Consider the following 24796-nt stretch of genomic DNA (forward strand, 5'->3'; position numbering starts at 1 on the left):
TCTGTGGGAGGTTGGTGTGGCTGGATCTTAAGATTCTTGGGATACTGTAGTTGCAGATGAAACTGGGAAAATTTGGGGGCCAAATGAGGGAGATTTTGAGTGCCGTGTTAAATGTGTGTATTATAGGCAAACAATTGCTGTGGCAGAGCTGAAATGTGGATTCGGTCATCTGAGTACTAGTTACATATTCACACTTGCATCCATTGTCTGTCTAAGCACAGTCCAGCACAGTCCTAATCATCTTCAGGTACTCACATATCTAAGTAAATAGAGTGTTCTTATCCATATTCTCTTACGTGACTCTTTTCAGCTGTGAAGACTAACAGCTGCAGAATAACTTGGGGCCCTCTGAGTTTTCATTAAGATTGAGATAATGCTTTGAGTTACTTTAGAGTCAAGGAGTTTGTGGTACTGGACAGTGGTTTCCCTAACAGCTCCGCAGGGGAGATGTCTCTGTTCAATATGAGGCAAAGAGGCATTAAGACGTTCCTGGAGGTCATACAGTTGGATTCAGCATTTATTAAAAAACCACACGACGCGAACCATCTTTCTTTTTCCCATACAACTTAGTTTAGTGAGCAGATACTTATTAGTATCTGCTTATTAGTATCTACTCACAAAGGACAGAGCACTTGATGAGGTATAAAGGCTGGTTGCAAAGAAAACAGATGATTCTTACTTCCTAGGAGCTTAGTTTGGGATGGAACTAGTGGTGTGCTGTAAACCAGCTCTCTAGAAGAAAAAATACCCTGATTTGTAATGTTTGTCAATTTCTGTGGTGTATATTCTCCCAGAAACTGATTTCAAGCTACCAACTTGATGTCACTAAACTTGGAGTTGGGAAGAGATGTGCACAGTTGGTTCTCAGGAGCTGGTAGAGCTGGCTCCAACACACCACGGGGTGAATCACACATACTAAGAAAAACTACAATAACAAGTGAGTACTAAGGCATTTCTGGAAAGATCAGAGCTTATGTCAGCCCCTTCTCACAGTTCCCATCTTTTTCAGAGGACCATGATCTGCAGGATGCCCTTGGAATTAATAGTTATTATCTTGGTGTTCCTTTCATATGGTTGCCATCTTTTCAAACCAGACAAAGTTACTGGTGCTTCTTGTTTCTGACAGCAGCTCCAGCTATCTGACTTCATGTGAAAGATGGCTAATGCGGAAGTGAGTGTCCCAGTGGGGGATGTGGTTGTGGTACCCACTGAAGGAAATGAAGGGGAGAACACTGAAGATACCAAAACCCAAGTGATCTTGCAGTTACAGCCTGTGCAACAAGGGTAGGTGACTAGAGATTTGAATATTTTGAAAATTTTGGGAGGTTCAAAGAGTGAGGAAATTATAACTTTAAGGTGATTTAGCACAATGGAACATTCAACATCAAACTCTCAGAGCTAAGTTTTCATCTCTATAATGTATTGTGTGCTATATTTGTCATTCAGTACTTATTACAACAGTTTGCTGTTTCCTTGTCTCTCTCCGTCTTCTCTACTGTGAGTTCCTTGGGGGTAAGTTACATGGTTCCCTCATCTTAACTTTATCCACACTGTTTAGCACAAGGCCTTCGTACATGTTTACCAAAAGACAGTGTAGTTAGAGTCAGAGGAGACTAGGCAACTGTAAAAGTATTCCTACCAGAAGTTCTCTGGACCCTTGTGGATGTGCAAACTACTAAGCTTAGTCTATCAAAAAAATATTTATCAACGACCTACCATTACACAACGTATTTCAAAGGTGTTGAAAGAAATATAGCATATGGTTCCAACCATCATGGAGCTTGTTGCCTAGTTGTGCAAGGCAAAAACACATGTTTGTAAATAAAGAGATCACTTACATGGCAAAACCTAAGAAGTGCAGAGTGGCATGGTTAGAATGTGCTTTTGAATTCAGAGGATCACTATGAATTTGAGAGAAGATATAAGATTTTTTGGTGGTCTTGAAAGTTAAATGGGAACTAGATCTGCAGAGGGAAGCGGGGGGTAGTTATTTAAAGTAATTTTTTTTTATTTTTAAAGTTTTTTTTTTCGTTTTGTCAAATATAGTTTTTTTTGTTTTTTGGTTTTTTTTGGCTTTGCCACGTGGCATGTGGGATCTTAGTTCCCTGACTAGGGGTGGAACCCGTGCCCCCTGCATTAGAAGCATGGAGTCTTAACCACTGGACTGCCAGGGAAGTCCCAGGGGGTTAGTTATTTTATTTTGGGGAATGTATAAACGATTCTTCAAGGATCAGAAGTGTTCTTGGGCAAACATATAGTTGGCCCTCTGTATCTGTAGGTTCCGCATCCACAGATTCAACCAACCTTGGATAAAAAATATTAAAGGAAAAAATCCAGAAAGTTTGAAAAAGCAAAATTGAATTTGCCACATGAAAGCAACTATTTACATAACATTAACATTGTATTAGATATTATAAGTAATCTAGAGATGATTTAAAGTATATGGGAGGGACTCCCCTGGTGACTCAGTGGTTAAGAATCTACCTGCCAATGCAGGGGACACAGGTTCGCTCCCTGGCCTGGGAAGATCCCACATGCCGTGGAGCAACTGAGCCCGTACGCCACAACTGCTGAGCTGCACTCTAGAGGCTGCGAGCCACAACTACTGAGCCCATGCGCCACAACTACTGAAGCCCATGTGCCCTAGAGTGCTGCAACTACTTAGCCTGTGCTCTAGAGCTCACGAGCCACAACTACTAAGCCCATGGGCCACAACTACTGAAGCCCGCTTGCTCTAGGGCCTGCATGCCACAGCTACCTAGCCTGTGTGTTGCAAATTCTGAAGCCCACGTGCCTAGAGCCTGTGCTCTGCAACAAGAGAAGCAACTGCAATGAGAAGCCTGTGCACCTCAGTGAAGAGTAGCCCCTGCTCGCCACAACTAGAGAAAGCCCATGCACAGCAATGAAGACCTAACACAGCCAAAAAAAAAAAAATTTTTTTTAATAAAAAAAAATGTATATGGGAGGATGTGTGTAGGTTATATACAAATATTCAGTACTATAACATTTTATAAGGGACTTGAACATCTGTGGATTTTGGTATTTGCAGGGGTGTCCTAGAAGCAATCCCCCACTGATACCAAGGGATGGCTGTAATCCAATTCCAGTCTACTAAGTAATGTACCTTGCCTTAAAAATTTCTGGAGAAAAACAGTTAACCTATCTTGGTAATTTAAAAAGCTTTTTAGTATAGGAAATTTCAAATATACCCCAAAATAAAGAAAATATTAATGAACCCCCGTGTAAGTATCCATCACCCAGCTTCAACAGTTATCAACACATGGCCAGTCCTTTTTTTTTTTTTCACATGGCCAGTCTTATTTCATCTCTACATCCACCCACTCCTGAATTTTTCTGAAGCAAATCCCAGACATTAGTATGTATCTGTAAAACATAAGGACTTTTTCTTTTTAGTTTTTAAAATATAAATGTAGTTTGCTGACATTTCTGAATATTGTTGAGCATAAAGGAAATATTCTAAGGTCTATAAGGGAAAGTTGATATAAATAATGCCTAACATATAGCCTGTAGAATGGTTTAAATTTTTATTGGCACCAACAGATTATGCATGCTTATTCAAACTCATGTGTTTGGGAATTTTGTTTGATACACATACACATACTTGTAGTTGTTACCTTTTTTTTTTTTTTTTTTTTTTTTTTCCCTCTCACTGCTGTGGCCTTTCCCGTTGGGGAGCACAGGCTCCGGACGCGCAGGCTCAGAGGCCATGGCTCACGGGCCCAGCCACTCCGCGGCATGTGGGATCTTCCCGGACCGGGGCACGAACCCGTGTACCCTGCATCGGCAGGCGGACTCTCAACCACTGCACCACCAGGGAAGCCCTGTAGTTGTTACCTTTTGAGGTAGGGTAACATCAGGAAGAATTAAAGGGCAGGTTCTTTAGTTCTCCGCAGCTTTATTTTCTTTTTCTTTTTCTTTTCTTTTTTTTTTTTTAGAATTTATTTTCTTATGGAGTCATCATTTCTTCTGTCTTTCCTAAAGTACTCCAGTTGTCATTTGTCCTATCCCCAGTAGAGACAAAAAACTTCTCTTCTGCTTAGAGACTTAATTCTTTTGAAGATTTGGTTCCACTTATTTTTCTGTTTGTCTTTTTTATTTTCCAAATGATATTGCCTTTTCTGGAAACCTCTCATTACTTGCTTAGGTAGAGGATCTTTGTACAACATATATTGACTCCCCACTCCACTGTTTACACTGAATTTTAGTGCATGAGCTAGTGAATAAACATTTTGAGGTATTGCATTCTTTTTTTTTTTGAGGTATTACATTTTGAGATGCCTGTCAGTTGATTTTTCTAGTTGTATTATTTTATTATTTGAATATTTTATTGCATTTTAGCCTCCTTTTATAAAAATGAGCAGGGTACAAAAGCAGTGATTCTAGTGATAAGAAATACTAGTCTCATAATTTTAATACACTTGAGTCAAAGATGGAAATCATCAGGTGTCAGTCTTCAGCCTCATCACACTTAACCTGCTTGGCTACAGTTCAGGTATGAAGGAGAGAAACAAAGAGTATATATGAATTTCTGGGAATAAATTGGTAAAGATTATATTTAAAAGGCAAGAAATAATTAGGGATTTTTTTTTTTTTTTTTTTTTTTTTTTTTGACGGGCCTCTCGCTGTTGTGGCCTCTCCCGTTGCAGAGCACAGGCTCCGGACGCGCAGACTCAGCGGCCATGGCTCACGGGTCTAGCCGCTCTATGGCATGTGGGATCCTCCTGGACCGGGGCACAGACCCGCGTCCCCTGCATCAGCAGGCGGACTCTCAACCACTGCGCCACCGGGGAAGCCCCTAGGGATTTTATATAAGTATTTTTAGATTTCAATATATAATTCCTCTTGCCCATCTTTTTAGCTTTTACATATATGACATTTAATACTTTCTCAAATTTTCCTCATATACACATTTTCAGGAATACATTGTGAAGCAAAAGTAGAGTGTCTGGTAACAGTCTTTTAATATGAATACATAGAACCTGACGCATTGTGTAAGATGCTACTTTCATAATAAAACTAGATTGGTTTTTTATTCTTTTTATAAATTTATTTATTTTTGGCTGTGTTGGGTCTTCAATACTGCGTGCGGGCTTTCTCTAGTTGCGGCGAGCGGGGGCTACTCTTTGTTTTGGTGCGCGGGCTTCTCACTGCAGTGACTTCTCTTGTTGTGGAGCACGGGCTCTAGGTGCGTGGGCTTCAGTAGTTGTGGTATGCAGTCTCAGTAGTTGCATGGGCTTAGTTGCTTCGTGGCATGTAGGATCTTCCCAGACCAGGGATCGAACCCGTGTCCCCTGTATTGGCAGGCGGATTCTTAACCACTGTGCCACCAGAGAAGTCCCTAGATTGGTTTTAAAATATGTCCACATTCAACTTTTTAAAAAAAACATAGATACTGAGGTACTCAGGTACTAAGATACTAAGAAGACTTTTTTTTTTTTCTTTTTTGCAGTACACGGGCCTCTCACTGTTGTGGCCTCTCCCATTGCAGAGCACAGGCTCTGGACGCGCAGGCTCAGCGGCCATGGCTCACAGGCCCAGCCGCTCCGCGGCATGTGGGATCCTCCCAGACCGGGGCATGAACCTGCGTCCCCTGCATCAGCAGATGGACTCTCAACCACTGCGCCACCAGGGAAGCCCTAAGAAGACTTTTAATTCTGGGAGTTTTTCAACAAAGAAGGCTTGTTCAGCCTATGCTTTCTCTTTAAAAACATAAAAAGATGGTTATTGGGCTTCCCTGGTGGCGCAGTGGTTGAGTCCGCCGCCGATGCAGGGGACACGGGTTCGTGCCCCGGTCCGGGAAGATCCCACATGCCGCGGAGCGGCTGGGCCCGTGAGCCATGGCCGCTGAGCCTGCGCGTCCGGAGCCTGTGCTCCGCAATGGGAGAGGCCACAACAGTGAGAGGCCCGCGTACGGCTAAATAAATAAATAAATAAATAAATAAAAAAGATGGTTATTAACTTTTTCAAATAAAACCTTTAAAACATACTTAAAAAGTCCTCAGGAGGAGTGAAGGTACTAAGATTCCATCACCATTCTTGGCTTTCTAATTCATTTTGGATTCATAAGAGAGTTTTTAACAATGAGATCAGGGACTGGTGATTTTAGTATTACATAAATTTACTCAGTGTGCTGAGTGGAATAGTTCAATTTGAGAAGTAGTGACCTTACTTTCCTTATCATGCTCATATCCCTCCCTAGTAGTAAGTTTAAGGCCTTAGGAAGCTGTATAAACTCTTTCAGATCAGTAGGGTATCCCTTAGTTTATGTAATAATCCCACATTCAATTAATCAGAATATCTTTCCTTATCATTCAAGATAAAAAGAACTTAACTCTGTGGATTTTCAGTTTTCAGTGAATTAGAATACAATGATGTAGACTTAACTTTAAGACTCTAGTAAACATAATTTTACCTCACTTCGATGATTCATAAGGCATGTCGGTATCTCATAACGCCTTAACATTTTAAACATATTTTATGATTTTTTACCATAATCGTAGTAGGTATAGAGAATTAGGCTAAATCCATCACTATCCTGAGTTGCTTTAGAAAGATTTTCTCTGATAAAATCTTGTTTGCCCATAAAAATATAGACTATTCCTTGACTTCCCACCCCAAGTGCAATTTTCTGGTTGTTGAAATTATGTATAGACAAGAATTTATTCTTTTAAAGAATTTTGCACATACTGGTCAAGTTAGACTGAGCTTATCAAACTTACTTGAAGTAGTGGGTTTTTTTTTTTTTTTGGCCACGCTGCAGCTTGCCAGATCTTAGTTCCCTGACCAGGGATCGAACCTGGGCCCCTGGCAGTGAGAGCACCGTGTCCTAACCACTGGACTACCACGGAATTCCAGAAGCAGCAGTTTCTCATGTGTATCACATTCCTCATTCACTTACCGGTCATTTATTGTGTGCTGTGCCATGTTCCAGTTAGCACACGACATGCCAGGTATACAAAATGAATAAAATGTAATCTCTGCTCTCAGGGACATTTTTTTTTTTTTTTTTTTGCACGTGGCTTGCGGAATCTCAGCTTGAACCCGGGCCATGGTAGTGAAAGCCTGGAATCCTAACCGGTAGGCCACCAGGGAACTCCCTCTCAGGGACCTTTTAGACTATGCCCAAGGAGAGAGAGAGAGACAGGTAAACAAGTATATAGTATGAAGTGTTATAGTTCTTGTGACAAAAGCCTAAAGTACAGTTGCATCACAAAGGAGGAAGTGGGTGATTATACTGGAGGATTGAGATGGAAGGAAAAGCATCATACAGGCTACTCATTAAAAAACAAAAGATGGGGAAGGATGTTCTGGGAAGAGGGAGAAGAGCAAAAATAGATGGGGTAAAAGAAGATGGCAATTTGGGGAGCTACAAATAGTTTGGTATGATTGGGGCTTGGATTGTCTGGTGGGATTTGGTGAGAGATGAAACCAGGGGCCAGATCTTGGAGGGACTTAAATATGATATTAAGGATTTGGGTCTTTATTTTAGCAGCAAGGAGAGGATTCTTGAAGGGTTTGGAGGAGGGTGTTACATGATCACTCTGGAAGGAATAGGAGATCAGGTAGATGCAAGGAGACCAGTTCAGACTAGAGATGATGCAGTGTGAATTAAGGCGGTAGTAGTGGAAATAGACAGGGAGGATGGCTGGTGTTAAGGAGATGCATCTGGCAGGACTTGGTGACTATGTGGGAGTTGAGGAGGAGGAAAAGGGAGAAATTCAGTGTAATTCCCAGGCTTCTGTTTTAGGCTACTGTGTGCTGGGTGGTGCCATTACAAGGATGGGGAATATAGGAAGAAGAGTAGTTTGGGAGGTGGGAGAGGAAAGAGAACTTGGTTATTTTAGACGTAATGAATTCAATAAAGTCCTATGGGATATCCAAATGTATTTATTTATTTATTTAGCAGTTAACTGTGTCCTGGTGTGGAATTCAGAAGGGAGGTCTGTGCTAGAGGTGTCACCATGCGGGTGGCTAATCACTGATGCAAAGGAGATTATTCAGGCAGTGCTTTAGGGTAGCAAGTGCAATAATTAACACGTTAGGTTTATTATGGAAATTGAACAAAGGATGTCAATGTATCATGTTAAGTATTCTGAGCCCATTTCTTAGAAGGTAGAAACGTTTTGGAGAGAGATTTTCCTTAAGTGGTACCTCTAGTTACTGCTAGTTACTTTGGGCATAATGGCTCTCTTACTTTTTTTTTTCTTTTTAACTAGGTTCTGCTCATGTCTGTAGTTTGATTATGGTGACTTAAAAAATGCTAAAGTGTAAAAATGACTAAAGTTCCTAGATTCCAACAAGGGACATCAATTCTGTGGTCAGCAGGTTCTTCCTGGTTTGAACTAACAGTATTACTTTTTAGTTTTATTTGGATAAATCTATAATGTGACTTAATCTTATACTTGAAGCAGCACTTTATGTCATGAGCTTTTAAAGTTAGGAAGGGAAAAGTCTGGTGTAAAAGAGTAGCAAGTGGCGGTGTAAATACAGTAGCAAGAGGAACTTTCCTTTGGGGTGAGGAAAGTTGTTGATTCATTTCCATGGTAGTAGCTGCTAAGCAGTCCCGGGCAGCTTAAAATTTAAATACATTGGGGCACTAGTCAAAGCACTAACATCGAGTTGTAAAGTATATTACTTTATTCCTTTTGAGATAGATTAAAACGAATTTTTTAACCCCATGCTGTGAATATTAATTTTTTCGTGATTTATGTAGTTTGTTTATCGATGGACACTTTTACAACAGGATTTATGAAGCCGGATCCGAGAACAACACGGCAGTTGTGGCAGTAGAAACTCACACGATACACAAAATTGAAGAAGGGATTGGTAAGTCTTTTTGTTGTTCTAGTACTTTTTTTTTGGCCGTACCTCGAGGTATTGCAGAACCTGTGCCCCCTGCAGTGGAAGCGGGGAGTCTTAACCACTGGACCACCAGGGAAACCCTGTTCTAGTACTTTTGACCTTAGCTTCCTTGGTTGAGATTCCTTGCCTTTTGTGCCTTATTTTTCCCCCCTACCCAGTGTGCCCTACCAGTGCTGTAGCCATCAATTTGATGATGGCACATCTAGAGACACCGCTGCCTAAGATGCTAGGGCTGTCCGTTGATGTTTAACGTGAATTTGCTAGGGTTGCTGAAAAGATTTTTCATCAATAGAAATCCCTCAAAGAAACTGGAGCCTCAAGGTTGAACTCTGTCATTAGGGAAGTTGCTGATGAGGTGTTGATTTTAAGGCAGTCAGTGGAAAGAAACTGAAATTAGACAAACCTGAGTTTAAATCCCACGTTCTCACTTCTTAGCTGTGTGTCCTTGGGAAAGTCCCTTCACCTTTCTGAGTCCTACACAGGGACAATAGGAAACAATCACTTCCTCACAGGATTGTTTTAAGAACTAAAAAAGATTAAGCCTATAAAAGCACACAGCACAGCATCTGGCACACAGTGGGAGCTTTTTGGTAGGAGAGCTGTTATGCCAAACTTCCTCCAGAAGATTCCTAAACAGTACCAACCAGTGTGAACTGTTAGCCCCTCAGAGGAACCAGGAGACTAGAGATTCTGAATTAAGCTTTGGGGAAGAGTGTTTGATAAATAAATGATATTTTTTCCATTTTCAAGATGCAAGCACTATAGAAGCAAATGAGGATATGGAAATTGCTTACCCCATAACTTGTGGGGAGAGCAAAGCCATTCTCCTTTGGAAGAAGTTTGTATGCCCAGGAATAAATGTAAAGTGTGTCAAGGTAATTGTCTTTTCTCCTTGCTGGGGCCTATTTTGGGTCTCCTTGTTTTCAAAGGGTATGGTTTTAGTGCCTCTTCTCTCTCTTCCACCATGTCAATGTTTTTAATTTTGTGGTGTCCCTTTGTGTCACAGTAAAAAAAAAAAAAATAGGGACTTTGGAGTGAAATTGACCTGGATTCAAGTCCCACCAGAATATAAGTCCTTTGAGAGCTGAGAATTTGTCTATCTTGTTCACCATTGTATCCCCAGCACCTAGAATAGGGCTTGGCATATTTATCAGTAAATATTTGTTGAATGAATGGAGTCCTATCTCTATCACTGACTAGCTAGGTGACCTTGATCAAGTTATTTAATATTTCAGAGCCTCATATGTTAAAATACAAATAATTATATACGCACACAGTAAGGTTGCTAGAAGAGGAAGTGAGAGCATATATGTAAAATGCCTTACACTGGTGTGTAATTTGGTAGAGTTTATTAAAAATTATTACTGATAAAAATAAGTAATCTTCATGAGAGCACAATATGGAAATAATTGCTTATTCTGTCTCGACTGGTAGCCACAGCTGACCTATGTAGATAGTAGTCACCATCAGTGGCATCATCCTAGAATCATTAAGGATTACAGAGCTTCGAGGCTTTGTAGTGCTGTTGGTTTCTACCATCCTTATTCTTTCTACCAGATCCTGAATCTTGTCATTAGGGCTGGATAGATTACTTCAGTTTAAATAGCCTTTGCAACATTGGACCCGTCTGCTTAATTCAGGGCATAAATGGATTTTAGATCCTAATCAGTATATTAATCTCTGACCCTCCTCGTGTCTTCTGTAGCTCCGTACCAGGACAGGGCACTGTGTCCAGAGAAGGATCATCTTCTCTAGCACAATAGGGTGGGAGGATGGAGAATACAAGGCTATGACTAAAGATGTCATTTGGGTATTTTTTGTTCATAACAAGTAGAGTTATGTCTTTCTTTCCCTCTTGGCCTGCCTAAATTAACATTGGATTATTTTGGACTTTACTTTTTACATTAGTTTAATGATCAGTTGATCAGCCCCAAGCATTTTGTTCATCTGGCTGGCAAGTCCACCCTGAAGGACTGGAAGAGAGCTATTCGTCTGGGTGGAATCATGCTCAGGTGAGCTCTAATAGCAAGTTCATACCTTTCAGCTGACTGTGGGGCACTTAATCATGGTGGAATCCAGAGAATCCAGTCTTCTTAATTTGAATTTTTATTCTGTCTGAAGGATTGGCTTAAACAATCCATGTATTATTTGACCTTCATCAACTTGTTCTTAAAATCCCTGTGAGAGAAGAAAAATTGAATTAAATTGACTCTTCCCAGCATCTAGGACAAATTCTTCTGATGTCAGAATGTTGGGCAGGATCTTCTCCGGGCAGAGAAGCTCAGGAGTAGATGACAGTCCAGCTTGAGATCACTCAGCATAGGCAGAGCTAAGCCTGGTGCTAAGAAAGCTTGACAACAATGGAGATGTGGGCTGATGGACAAATCCTGGGATAATCTGGTAGAGTAGAAGGGTGCTGTTCGTAAGTAACAATTATGCACAGTGAATGCAATCCTTGCCTTCATTGTACCATAGAAATAAACTTGATTTGTTTTTTTAAAATATTTATTTATTTATTTATTTATTTATTTATTTATTTAGGCTGCGCCTGGTCTTAGTTGCGGCGTGCAGACTCTTAGTTGCGGCATGCATATGGGATCTAGTTCCCCAACCAGGGATCGAACCCGGGCCCCCTGCATTGGCAGCGTGGAGTCTTACCCACTGCACCAGGGAAGTCCCAGAAATAAACTTTAGAATGTATAGTATCCCCACTCCCATCTCTTTATGCAGCAAGTTTATCATTGTAATCCACCCCACTCCTCGGTGAAATTAACATTAGTTGGTGTTTCTTGAGCACTCAACTATTGATAGAAAATTTTAAAATGTGGTTGAGAATTAAAAGTTCCCCACAGAACATGTATCATGAGCCTTAAAAACCTCTTACCTTTTGTCTTTAATTTTTTTAAGGAATCTGTCTTAAGAGAAATCTATAGTGCTTGTAGAGATTCAAGTATAAAAGTGTTCATTGCAACATAATTTATGATGGTGAAAATTACAGTCTGCTTTAATATACAATCAAGGTGTATCTAAAGTAAATTATGGCTCATCTAAATATATATGAGTTTATACTATGGGGCATTATGAGGTCATTAAAATATTTCTAAAGAGTTTTTACATGGAAAATGCCTATGATGTAATGTAAGGAAGAAAACAAAATGTGATATCAGTTAATATAGTTGTTTTAAAAAACACACATATGTAAGTAAATTTAGTAGAAAAAATATGCTGAAATGTTGATATGATCTCTGTGTTGGATATTTTTTAAAAAAGCAGTTGTTTTCTTTATAGTTTTCTGTATTTTCCACAGAAAATATTTTTTTCTTTACGTATGATTTTTATAGTCAGAGGCATAATTAAAAAAAATTCATTCCAGATGATTTGTGTGCATTAATCAGTAGTTGAATGAAATTGGGGGTGAATACCTTTAGCTTTCTTTTTTTGTTGTTCTTGGCTTTTATTTGCCCAGAAAAACAAGTGTATGCCAACTTTCCCCAAATGTAAAAGACTCAGAGTATCTAAAAAATCTTTAGTGAAAGCCAAGTAACATTATAACATAGAGTTTACTGTAATTAAAATACCTCATGGCTTTGCTCATGGCCTATAATAACGTCTTGTGAATCTAGTTATAAGGACATTTTATAGTGGGGGTTTAGTATAATCAACTTTGCTCTGTATTTATAGGAGAGTTATCTCTTTTTTTTTTTTTAAAGGAAAGAAATGTGCTGAAGTTTTATGTCTCCAGAAGTGGCAACAGATCTTGCTGGTCTACAAGTACTAATACATCAGAATCTAATCACAAAATTCTTATCCCCCTGTGGCATTTCTCATTTGTGCTGGGATATGAGTTAGTCTTTTCCCCTTTTGGGCTTTGTTTCAGTGAGATTCTATGGGGAAATTTAGCTATTGTCAGGAGTATATGTCTAAAACTTAGTGATAACGGGAAATACAAGAGAATACTCATAATGAGTAGAGGAAGGAGGGAAGAGGAGTACTTGTAAATGTGGGCAGGACCAATGAACATTTTATAGCCCCAATTAGAATTTCTGCAACCTAATGACTTTTAATACTATTAGGTTTCATTAACATATAGAAGGGACTCAGCAACTTTGTCTCTATTTGTCCCTTCAAGATGAAGTGCAGGCTGAATTGGTACTTCTTGTCTCTCTTCGCACAGGAAAATGATGGACTCCGGACAGATTGATTTTTACCAACATGACAAGGTTTGCTCCAATACCTGCAGAAGCACCAAATTTGATCTTCTGATCAGCAGTGCAAGAGCTCCAGTGCCAGGACAGCAGACAAGTGTGGTGCAGACACCCACTTCGGCCGATGGTAGGGGGTAGGAAACCACCTGAAAACCCACTGTGTTTTTCAGTAGCACTTTTCCCCTCAGTTCTTCTTTGTGTTTCTTTTTTCAATTCTCGAGAGCGTTAATGTAAGGTATGGTAATCTTGGGTGGGAGTCCATGCTTTAGAAAGAACTCTCTTTGTTTTCTCCCAAATGATTCCTATTGGCCAGACCTCCTTCCTTGTTTCTTTACTACAGTGCATGGTAAACGTTAGAAAGGTGATCCAAATAATGCTTATTTAACAGTCTCACTTTGGTGCCACTTGACATATCTTTGAAATCAGATTGTCTTAAAAATCCTTTGCTCTTCTAGTGGCAAGGCAAGCGGGTGGATTAGAACGGAGAACGGGTTTTCAGCTGTTGAACTGAGATGTATCAAAGACAGTGTGTCATTGGCTGGGCTGGACAGGATCAAAGAGCTCTGTCTGTAAGGAATTCAGATAAGCAAGCTGAGGCTTCTTCACAAATGAGATAGGATGGGCACACACTTAACTTCAGTATTGTTGAGCTTGAGACAAGGGCTCTCTAGGAAAGATAGAGCCATATGAGGTTATTATTAAGGATTTAGTTCAGCTGGAGACTTAGCACAGCTAAAATTCTTAGAATATGTCTAAACTACTTCCAGGAGACTTATAAATATGCCTGACAGAGACACAAGGACGCTAAAGGATGTAAGGGAAATATTGTGCTTTAAAAATGACTTATCAAGGTTTCTTTTCGGTCAGTCCTAATGTTCTGTGAGTAACCACTGGGTGAGTAGAAGCCAGATTTCTTGGAACCTAAGTTCCTTTCAGGAAAGTGTAAAATATCTAGCAGTTTGAATATTTGGTGGTGTGACACTTTCACTTGAAAAGTGAAAAATGCTGTGAAATTATCTACTTCCTTTAAATTTTGCCGAAACTTCTTTACTTGATCATCCATATTGATATTACTTGTTTGCTTGATTATTGATATCCTCCAATGTGGAGAGTCCACACTTGTCTATATTTCTGTCTGGATCAGTTTGATTTTTCTCAATTCTCTTTGTTTAAAACCTTAATATAAAATTGATAGCATTGGTTTTTTCCTCTGTGAATCTGCTATTCATGGATCTCTTATCTGATTTTATTTTGGTCTCATTTCTCTTGCTTTCGTTTACATAGCCTGATAAATAAGTTACAGCAACTTCATGTATTCTAGATGGTTAGTATCAAACATGCTTGTAGTAGGGCTCTTGACTATAATTTTCTTTTAAATTATTTCAAGTCCTCCTCATCCTCACCAAGTCTGGGGCCTGCAGCCTGGCAATCGTGCCCACCTTCTGTCTCTTTCGAAAACATAACTGTGCTCAGAAAGCAGATTGCTCTTTTGTGATTTTGTAAGTTATCTTTCACTTTCTTTCTTTCTTTCTTTCTTTCTTTTTATTTATTTATTTTTTTGCGGTATGCAGGCCTCTCACTGTTGTGGCCTCTCCCGTTGCGGAGCACAGGCTCCGGACTTGCCGGCTCAGCGGCCATGGCTCACGGGCCCAGCCGCTCCGCGGCATGTGGGATCTTCCCGGACTGGGGCACGAACCTGCATCCCCTGCATCGGCAGGCGGACTCTCAACCACTGCGCCACCAGGGAAGCCCCTATCTTTCACTTTCTATTCAGAGTAAGAAGAAAGCATTTTCTTTTGCAAGGCAGGTTTTATTTCGGAAATCCAATATTCATCCTGGATTACCTAGGATTCTAGTTTTTAAATATAGGGACATGCAGGCAAAAGGTTAGAAAGTTAAATAACAGGATCTCTTTGGCTGTCTGAGATAGAGGATAGTTGTGACTTTTTCATAAAACTCACGGGCCTTCCCTCTAATGGACTGCTTTTAGGTAGCATCACACAGATTGCCATCTCAGAAGAGAGCATGGAAGAGGCAGGGCTGGAATGGAACTCGGCTCTCACTGCTGCTGTCAGCATGGCCACAGAGGAGGGCATGAAAAAAGACTCAGAGGAAATTTCAGGTACTTTCTATGGGGCTCAGATTTCTTGTAAGGTTTTGTGACTCTTATCACCATTACGATTATGGACACAGAAGGCCTCTTCATTACTTGTGCTGGTTTTTCTTATGCATATTAATACTAATTACAGCTGCAAACATCTTATTTTAATCCAAGCAATAGCCCTGTAAAGTCAGATTTTATGAAGCAATTGAGACTCAGAAAGGGTCAGCACCCTGCCTAAGACCAGTCACACAACTAATAATTCATCTGTTTAACTGAATTCATCTGTTTAACTCTGAAGTCCATGCTTTTTATCCTGTCACACTGACTCCAACTTTGGCACTTTTGTTAGAGAAACCAAGCTGCAAGATGTTAGAAGAAAAAATTAGGTAGCAGGTGGTATAGAGGATGATGATTAATGATGATTCACTTAGAGGGGACAGGAGAAGCTTCACATCATCCTTCATTCATTAATTTATTTAACAAATATTTATTGCTGCCTGTTTTTAGCTGGTACTGTTGCTAGATCTAGACAGATGAAAAGACATAGTTTCTGCCCCCAGGGAGCTTATAACCCCACCTATTCAACTGTTTTATTGTTTTTTTTTTTAATATTTATTTATTTTGGCTGCGCCGGGTCTTAGTTGCAGCACATGGGATCTTCGTTGCAGCATGTGGACTTCTTAGTTGCAGCATGCCAACTCTTAGTTGTGGCATGCATGCGGGATCTAGTTCCCCGACCAGGATTAAACCCAAGCCCCCCTGCATTGGGAGTGCGGAGTCTTACCCACTGGACCACCAGGGAAGTCCCTTTATTTTGGTTTTTTAAGTATAGGATTAGAGGGAGTATATCTTTAACTTAATTTAATTTCTTTATTACTTAACATTTAAAATATTATGTATTATTTAATTTTAAATTAAATTATTTAAATAAATGCTTTAGTATTTATTAAATATTTAATTTAATAATTTTATTGGAGGAAGATACCTGTTCCCTGTAGCCAGAGGCATGACAAATTGAGGCAATTATCACAAGTCCCTATTTTGCTGCAGAGTTCAAATAATTAGATACCAACTCAGGGAGGCAGCTAGTGGTCCAAAGGCTTCTTTTCTTTTCCCAGAAATAGCCCAATAAGAAATCATTTTGAGGGGTGTTCCCTGGTTGCCTAGTGGTTAGGATTCTGGGCTTTCACTGCTGTGGCCCGGTTTCAATCTCTGGTCAGGGAACTGAGATCCTACAAGCTGCGCAGCACGGAAAAAAAAAATCATTTTGAATCGAAATAATTTTGAATTTAACATTGAAGAGATATGCCTAAGTATATGTAGCGTCCCTTGTTTACCCTCTGACTTATCCCTCTTTTGCCAGAGGACACTTTGATGTTCTGGAAAGGAATAGCTGATGTAGGACTGATGGAAGAGGTTGTCTGCAATATACAGAAGGAAATAGAGGAGCTACTCAGGGGAGTTCAGCAGCGGCTTATCCAGGCTCCCTTCCAGGTCACAGGTAAACACACTAATCCTAACAATAGCGGTCATTGTAGGCAGATCATGTTAGCCTCATGAAACACTGAGGCATAGGTATTATTATCCTCATTTTACAGAATAGGAAACTAAGGCTCATAAAAAGTTACTATCCAAAGTTCGTAACTAGGGCTTTTTTTTTGAATTGCAAATTTTTTTTTCTTGAGGTATAGTTGATTTACAATATTGTGTAAGTTTCAGGTGTACAGAGAAGTGATTCAGTTATGTGTGTGTGTGTGTGTAAATTTATTTTTATTTAATTTATTTTATTTTTGGCTGTGTTGGGTCTTCGTTGCTGCACGCGGGCGTTCTCTAGTTGCGGTGAGTGGGGGCTACTCTTTGTTGTGGTGCGCGGGCTTCTCATTGTGGTGGCTTCTCTTGTTGCAGAGCACGGGCTCTAGGCGTGTGGGCTTCAGTAGTTGTGGCACGTGGGCTTCAGTAGTTGTGGCTCGCGGGCTCTAGAGCGCAGGCTTAGTAGTCATGGCACACGGGCTTAGTTGCTCCGCAGCATGTGGGATCTTCCCGGACCAGGGCTTGAACCTGTGTCGCCTGCAATGACAGGCGGATTCTTAACTACTGTGCCATGAGGGAGGCCCCTATGTGTATTTTTTCAAATTATTTTCCATTATAGGTTATTAGAAGATATTGAATATAGTTCCCTGTGCTATACAGTAGATCCTTGTTGCTTATGTATTTTATACATAGTAGTGTGTATCTGTTAATCCCATACTCCTAATTTATCCCTTCCTCACTTCCCCTTTGGTAACCATAAGTTTTTTTTCTATGTCTGTGAGTCTGTTTCTGTTTTGTAAATAAATTCATTTGTATTATTTTTTGCTTCCACATGTAAGTGTAATTTGTCTTTCTCTTACTTAGTATGTTATTCTCTAGGTCCATCCACCTTGCTGCAAATGGCAATATTTCATTCTGTTTTTATAGCTAAGTAATATTCCTTTGGATATGTATACCACATCTTCTCTGTCCATTCATCTGATTGATGGACACTTAGGTTGCTTCCATGTCTTGTTTACTGTAAATTGTAAATTGCTGCTGTGAACACTGGAGTGCGTGTATCTTTTCAAATTAGCGTTTTCATCTTTTCTGGATATATGTCCAGGAGTGGGATTACTGGATCATATATGGTAGCTCTATTTTTAGCATAACTAGGTTTTGAACTCAGGTCTGGCATTGCTTTTTCCACAGGTAATTTTTGCCTTGTAAATGGTGCCAGAAAGCAATCTCTCTCTCTCGATATAGATACAAAGTAGATATATAGAGTCTGAAAATTGGAGAAATCCACCTGGTTTTAGACAGTTCTCATATTCTGTTAGTTTAAGGCCTCCAGAACGATTGTCTGCATTCCAGGCAGAGGGAACAAAGATCTTGAAGTTACAATGAACCTGGTGGGTTCAAAGAATTAGAGAAGCACTGACGTGGCTCCAGTGGACTAATTAATGGAGAGAGTGGTAGGTGATGAGGTTGCACAGGAGCAGAGGGGACAGTTTAGATAAGCTTTGGTCAGAACTTTGGGTTTTATTTTAAGGTGATGGTAAGCCATCATAGTGATTTTGAGCAGGGGAGTAAAGTGATCAGATATATTTATATATTTTTAATATAGTTTTTTAATTTTTATATCTTTTTTTTTTTTTTTTGGTACGTGGGCTTCTCACTGTTGTGGCCTCTCCCGTTGCGGAGCACAGGCTCCGGACGTGCAGGCTCAGCGGCCATGGCTCACGGGCCCAGCCGCTCCGCGGCATGTGGGATCTTCCTGGACTGGGGCACGAATCCATGTCCCCTGCATCGGCAGGCAGACTCTCAACCACTGCGCCACCAGGGAAGCCCTAATTTTTATATCTTTAATGGAAGCAAACTCATTAATATTTTCAAGATTATTTCTTCACTTGTTTGTAATTGAGGGAATTATCACGTTTGACAATTTCTAATGACCCCATGACAGTCTTAACTAATTTTTTAAATTTTTATTTTATTTATTTATTTATTTTTGGCTGCGTTGGGTCTTCGTTGCTGCACGTGGGGTTTCTCTAGTTTGCGGCGAGCAGGGGCTACGCTTTGTTGCAGTGTGTGGGCTTCTCATTGTGGTGGCTTCTCTTGTTGCGGAGCACAGGCTCTAGGTGCACGGGCTTAGTTGCTCCGCAGTGTGTGGGATCTTCCCAGACCAGGAATCGAACCTGTGTCCCCTGCATTGGCAGACGGATTCTTAACCACTGCACCACCAGGGAAGTCCCTCAGATTTATTTATATTTTTTAAAGATCACTGTGGTTGCTGTGGGGAGAATAGATTATATGGGGCAAGAGTAGAAACAAGAAGACCAGTTGGGAAATTCTTGAAGGAATTAGTCCAGGCAAGAGATGATGGAAGCGTGGATTAGAGTGGGTAGTGGTAGACCTGGGAAGAAGGGATCATATTGGGCTTATATTTTGAATGTGGAACTGACAAGTCTTGTTGATGGATTGGATGTAGGGTGAAAAAGAAAGAAATCCAGGATGACTCATATATTTTTGGTCTGAGCTGTGAGTGGTGGTAAAATTTCCTGAGATGAAGACCACTGGGAGAAGAAATCAGAATTGGTTTTTGACTTGTTTAATTGAGATGCTTATGAGAGCTTCAAATGGAGAAGTCATTTGGCTCAACAGAAGTATTAATCTGTAATGCAGGAAAGAGGTCTGGGCTGGAGATCTACATGTGGAAATTCTTAGCATGTCCATGATATTCAAAACCATGGAACTGGATGAGACAACTGTAGAAGAGAGTTGTAGGTGGAAAAGTGGTCTGAGTTAAGGAAGTAATGACCAGTTACTGACAGCTCTTTCAAGAAGTTTTGTTTAAAGGCGAACAGAGGGACTTCCCCTGGAGGTCCAGTGGTTAGGGCTCCGTGCTTCCACTGCAGGGGGCACGGGTTCAATGCCTGGTCAGAGAACTAAGATCCTATATGCCACGTGGCACAGCCAAAATAATAATAATAATAAAGGGGAACAGAGATAATACTATTAATAATATTGCATGTCATTTCCCATGTTTGTCACTTAAAATATGATGTTTCTAATCTTCGTATCTATCTTGCAGAGTATTATTAGTCGCATTTGTTTCAGATGAGAAAACTGAGGACGGAAGTGACTTACCCAAGGTCACACAGATAGGCAACATCAAAACCAAGTTTCAAACTTAGCTCTGTCTAGTAGAATGACCATATTTTCTAAGACAAGTCAGACCCTATCACCAGATGCAAGATCTTTTTCCTTATTTTTGTAGTTATTTATATGGAAACATGTATAAAGATATAACAATTAAATAATAATTAGTTACACATGTGATAAATCTTTGTTAAAATATTTTGAAAATGCTGTTAGTATTCTAATTTCTGGATTGTTTTATATTTATAAGCAGCACAATTGGGAGTTGGTGGAACATTTCTGTTTTAACTGGACAGACATGTCTTTTGTTTTAAATAGATGCTGCTGTTCTCAACAATGTAGCACATACATTTGGCCTAATGGACACAGTCAAGAAGGTTTTGGACAACAGAAGGAGCCAAGTAGAGCAGGGAGAAGAGCAGTTTCTCTATACTCTGACAGGTATGTATAACTTCTCTCTTTTCTTAGGCGATATTATACTAATATCCTTGAGTCTTGCCATTTCTTTGTTGACTTCTGTTGGGACTGGATTGGCTTGCTTCTTCTTTCTTTCCTTCCTTCCTCCCTTCCTCTGTCCTTTCTTCCTTCTCTCTCTGTCTCTATTTCTGTCTCTCTCTCTCTTTCTTTCTTTCAGCTCACATAGTATCAGATTTGGCTTTTTCTTTGTACATAGTCCTAGGTGAGGTGGAGTGGTGGGAAGCAGAGGAAGCACAAAGGAAAAGAAAAGAAAGCCAGCAACATGATCCTCCTTCTATATGTTTGGAGGATTAAGATGTCTGCTAGATCACTCCATTAGTCCAGCAATATAAGTGGCAGAAGAAAAAAATTGGCCTTTGTCTTTTTTACATTATTAATACTGAGTCTTTTGATATACATTTAGCACTTTCATTATTTCTGGTAATCAGAAATTATGAGCACATGGATAATTTAACTCTTTTTAATAAGTACTTTGTGCTGGTCTCCAAGCTAGGTTTTAGAAATAAAATGTTGACTAAGGTAGCCTCAGTCTCTTGAGGGCTTTCAAGGAACTCAAGGGAAAGCAGACTTAGAAATAAGTGCAAAAAGTAGTCAGTTTTGTAACAGAGGCATATAGCAGGTATAGTGGTGGAACAAAGAGAGTTATCATTTTTACCCAGAAAAGAATCAAGAGAAGGTTTTGGAGGAGGTAAGGCAGTGAAAGATGCAAAACAAGTTGGAGGTATGGATTATCCGTCTTAAATGACATAGAATATATTATAATAGTCGGTCATGAAGAAAAGAGGCAAGAAAGATCATTTGGTAAGAGAACAATTTAGGTTGTTTTAAACTTATTTTTATGCCCAGTTTATATTTTAAATTCGGTTTACCAGGTATTCTCAGAGATGCCCTTTTTCATTTGATCTTTGTAGGAATATTATAGGCTGTTTCCTTATTTTACAGATAACCCAGTAGAGGCACAGAGAGGATAAATGATTTTCCTGGGACCACATCACTCCTTGACAGTGAAGCCCAGAGTAGATCTCTGTCTTCTTATTCATAGTCCAATGCTGTCTTCCACCTTGAAACTTTACACCATCTGAAAAATGGTTTTTGTTAGAAATGTAGGCTTCTGGTCCCTTGTCCATATCATTTTAGTTATAACCACAGTATACATAAAGTTGTGTTTTCTGCTTTTTTCACTGTGACATACTAATATTTTTCCAAGTTGCTACACAGTATTTTACCTAGACATTCTTCTAGGGATGAATTTAAATTTTCAAAGTTTTCTTCAGTAGCTTATTTTGTTGCAGTGAACTTGTATGAATATAACTTTTCTTCTTATGTTCTTTTAAATTACTTCACAATATCAATACCATTTAAGCCTGAGGTTAAATGGTATTGATAATTTGTTTATGGAGTCTTGTGACCTACTGTCAAATTTTCAAGAAGATTATACCAACTTACATCACAAGTTTGAGCTCACCAACAATGGGCATTGTTTTTTATAATACACCCTGATTTAACTTTTTAAAAATTATAGATTTGGTATCTTGTTTAGGTTCACATTTCTTCGATTACTACTAAAGTTGGAAAAAATGCATTATCTTGTAACCGTAAAAGGCAATGTTTTAAAATTTTTGAATGTGTTCTTTTCACTCCCTACTCCTTTTATTCCAAACAAGGAGTTGACTTGCTCTGGGTGTTCCACAGTGAGCAAGGTGCTCTACAGGTGTGACTGGTTATTTATTGGATGCTTATCAGGTGCTAAGCAATAGAGAAGTTCTGGTGTAGAACCAGACTCACCGGTGGTCATCAAGGTTGGATTGGACCCTTGGGAGAGGGATAGTGATAGGTGTATTGGGGTGGAAAAGCCACCAAGTTGACTCTCAGAAGACTTTTGTTTTGGCCCATGCTCTGTAACCGTAAGGAAGTCGCTTTATCTCTCTGGATCTATGTCAAAATGAATGTGTTAGAACTCTTAAGACCTCCTTCAGTTCTGTAATTCTTAGGGACTTCCTCTATAACTTTCTGTAGGCTTCTCTGGGGGCTAATGGTAGACTAAAGCCATCTGGGTCACCAGCAAGTGATCCTGCCTTGAAGGACAGTTTGGGAATCACTGCTTTTCAGAGTGGCCATTGTAGCTCCTTTGTGGGTCCATGGCAGTTGCAAAGGGATTATGCAGATATTATTTTCATCTGTAGACCCAGGCAGGGCCTATATAAGCTGGTAGACCAACTGGAGACTTCTTTGGTTTGCATTTTGGTGACAGGTGACAAAATGCCACAGGAGCTTCTAGAGTTGAGCTATAGTAGGATCACAGCACGAAAAGATTCTGAATTATTGACCTGCCTATAATCACACAATGACATGTAGTAACTGGAGGGATTTTAAAGACCATCCAGTCTAGTTTCTTCTTGAAAACAATGAAATGACTTGCCTGAGGCTACATAGTAGCAAAACCAGGGCAAGACCCCAGGTCTCCTCACTCCCAGTTTACTGTTCCCAAGATTATACTTCTCTCCACACAAAGTCTGTCTTTTTTCCATAGACTTGGAACGCCAGTTGGAAGAGCAGAAGAAGCAAGCTCAGGATCACAGGCTGAAATCCCAGACGGTTCAAAATGTGGTATTGATGCCTGTGAGCACTCCTAAGCCTCCCAAAAGGCCCCGGCTCCAGCGGCCAGCCTCTACCACCGTCCTGAGCCCTTCTCCTCCTGTCCAGCAGCCTCAGTTCACAGTCATCTCACCCATCACCATCACCCCCGTGGGTCAGTCATTTTCCATGGGCAATATTCCAGTGGCCACCCTCAGCCAGGGCTCCAGTCCTGTGACTGTCCACGCACTGCCTTCTGGCCCTCAGCTCTTCCGTTATGCCACAGTGGTCTCATCTGCCAAGAGCAGCTCACCAGACACAGTGACCATCCACCCTTCATCTAGCCTGGCGCTGCTAAGCTCCACCGCCATGCAGGATGGGAGTACCCTGGGCAACATGACCACCATGGTGAGCCCTGTGGAGTTGGTGGCCATGGAGTCTGGCCTGACCTCAGCCATCCAGGCTGTTGAAAGCACCTCAGAGGATGGGCAGACCATCATTGAGATTGACCCAGCCCCAGACCCAGAGGCTGAGGATACTGAGGGCAAAGCAGTCATTTTGGAGACAGAACTGAGGACTGAGGAGAAAGTCGTGGCTGAGATGGAAGAACACCAGCATCAAGTCCACAATGTGGAGATTGTGGTCTTAGAGGATTAACTGGGGGTCTCGGGGCCAGGAGATATGTTTTGGTTTGGAATTTTAATTATTTGTTTATTTTTATCATTGTCCCACTCATTTCCACATAGGATCCTTTTTTTTAAAAACAAAATCTTGTTGTTGTAACTGAACAGGTTGGGTCCCTTCCACCCCCTCATTGAAAAATGGACAAAACAAGCTGCCCTTCCAGAAGTTGAGAGTAGGTCACTCAATGTCCTAATCCTCTTACACCAAGAAAGTTATTTCTTTTAGGGGAGGCATCAAGATAACCAGAAACCCTATCCAGAAAGCCCTTTCCAGGCTAGTCTGTCTGTGTACGCATGTGGTTTTATTCTCATAAAGGTGCATTGACCAAACCAGGGAACACAAATCTGACCCTGGAAGGCAACCCACTCACACGTGGATGCAGAAGGATACTTTACTTTGTGTCCTGGAAGGGGGCCTCAGAGGCCAATGCAAAAGTCTGAAACAAAAGTAAGTTGCACTCTGCTTGGAGGGGAAGGTAGCATACCAGCAGCAGCTTAAAAAGGGAAGTGCTTTGGCAAGGATGGGGCAAGGAAATTATCTTACTTCCAGAAGTGCAACTGATGCCTCTTAATATCTCTGAGGGTTACTACCATGGCTGCCATTTTGAGGCAAGGCCAGTGTTAAGAAGTACATTTCCACCGAGCAAGTGGTGTCAGAGGCCTGTGGCTTTGGCAGAAATAGAAATCCAGAGACGTCACAGCTGTGCTTTGAGGTTCAGGTTCACCTTGCCCCCCACTTTGTCAAAACACTTACCCTCCTAGTCCATTCATTTGCAAACTGTGTGATGTGGTGTAAATTGCTCTGGTTCTTGGACTGTGGCTGTTCTCGGGGTGGGGCCCCAAGGCCATCATTTTTATTGCATGACTCCAGGAGCAGGAGAGTTCCTCATCCAGACCAGCTGCCCCTTTCTGTGGGGCCCTTTTCTGGCTTTGGAACCAAAAGCAGCCATTCATTTGGTGCTTCCTCTGTTCTACCTTCCGTTCCTCAGTGGTTAATGGCATCTGTCTCCTGGATCCCACGCTCTTCAGATTTTTGGCTGATTCAGAGAACAGTGACAGGTGCCTGCCTGCCTTCATCCCCTTTTAGATTCATATATACCATTTATACCACAGATGTTTCTGTGAGATATTGAGCTCATAAAAAAACCTTAGGTTTGGCAACACCCCACCCTATCCTGAGGCACCGACTAGATGTCTCC

General features: G+C 40.6%; 1 protein-coding gene across 2 annotated transcripts; it reads left to right on the forward strand.

Annotated features, from left to right (window-relative positions):
• Positions 1-1083: 1083 nt before the first annotated feature.
• Positions 1084-23702, forward strand: GMEB1 (glucocorticoid modulatory element binding protein 1). 2 transcript variants are annotated; one of them, XM_007461813.1, is made up of 9 exons: positions 1084-1284; positions 8765-8847; positions 9634-9758; positions 10792-10895; positions 13058-13215; positions 15079-15210; positions 16556-16693; positions 20182-20304; positions 22871-23702. In XM_007461813.1, the coding sequence occupies exons 1-9, from the start codon at positions 1157-1159 to the stop codon at positions 23569-23571; spliced, it is 1692 nt and encodes a 563-aa protein (XP_007461875.1). In that variant the 5' UTR covers positions 1084-1156; the 3' UTR covers positions 23572-23702. The 2 variants fall into 2 exon arrangements, with proteins under 2 accessions (XP_007461875.1, XP_007461874.1); XM_007461812.1 differs by having other exon boundaries at positions 1152-1284; positions 8735-8847; positions 22871-23671.
• Positions 23703-24796: the final 1094 nt, after the last annotated feature.

The sequence above is a fragment of the Lipotes vexillifer genome, unplaced genomic scaffold (assembly GCF_000442215.2).
Source record: "Lipotes vexillifer unplaced genomic scaffold, Lipotes_vexillifer_v1.1 scaffold699, whole genome shotgun sequence".
Taxonomy (NCBI): domain Eukaryota; kingdom Metazoa; phylum Chordata; class Mammalia; order Artiodactyla; family Lipotidae; genus Lipotes; species Lipotes vexillifer.

What these genes read in the sequence shown, in the direction of transcription:
- GMEB1 (XM_007461812.1), top strand. Translation starts at nt 1,157, where the DNA reads ATGGCTAATGCGGAAGTGAGTGTCCCAGTGGGGGATGTGGTTGTGGTA. An exon ending in TAAATGTAAAGTGTGTCAAG is followed by an intron (nt 9,759 to 10,791) that starts GTAATTGTCTTT and finishes TTTTTACATTAG; the next exon opens with TTTAATGATCAGTTGATCAG. An exon ending in GTTTCTCTATACTCTGACAG is followed by an intron (nt 20,305 to 22,870) that starts GTATGTATAACT and finishes TTTTTTCCATAG; the next exon opens with ACTTGGAACGCCAGTTGGAA.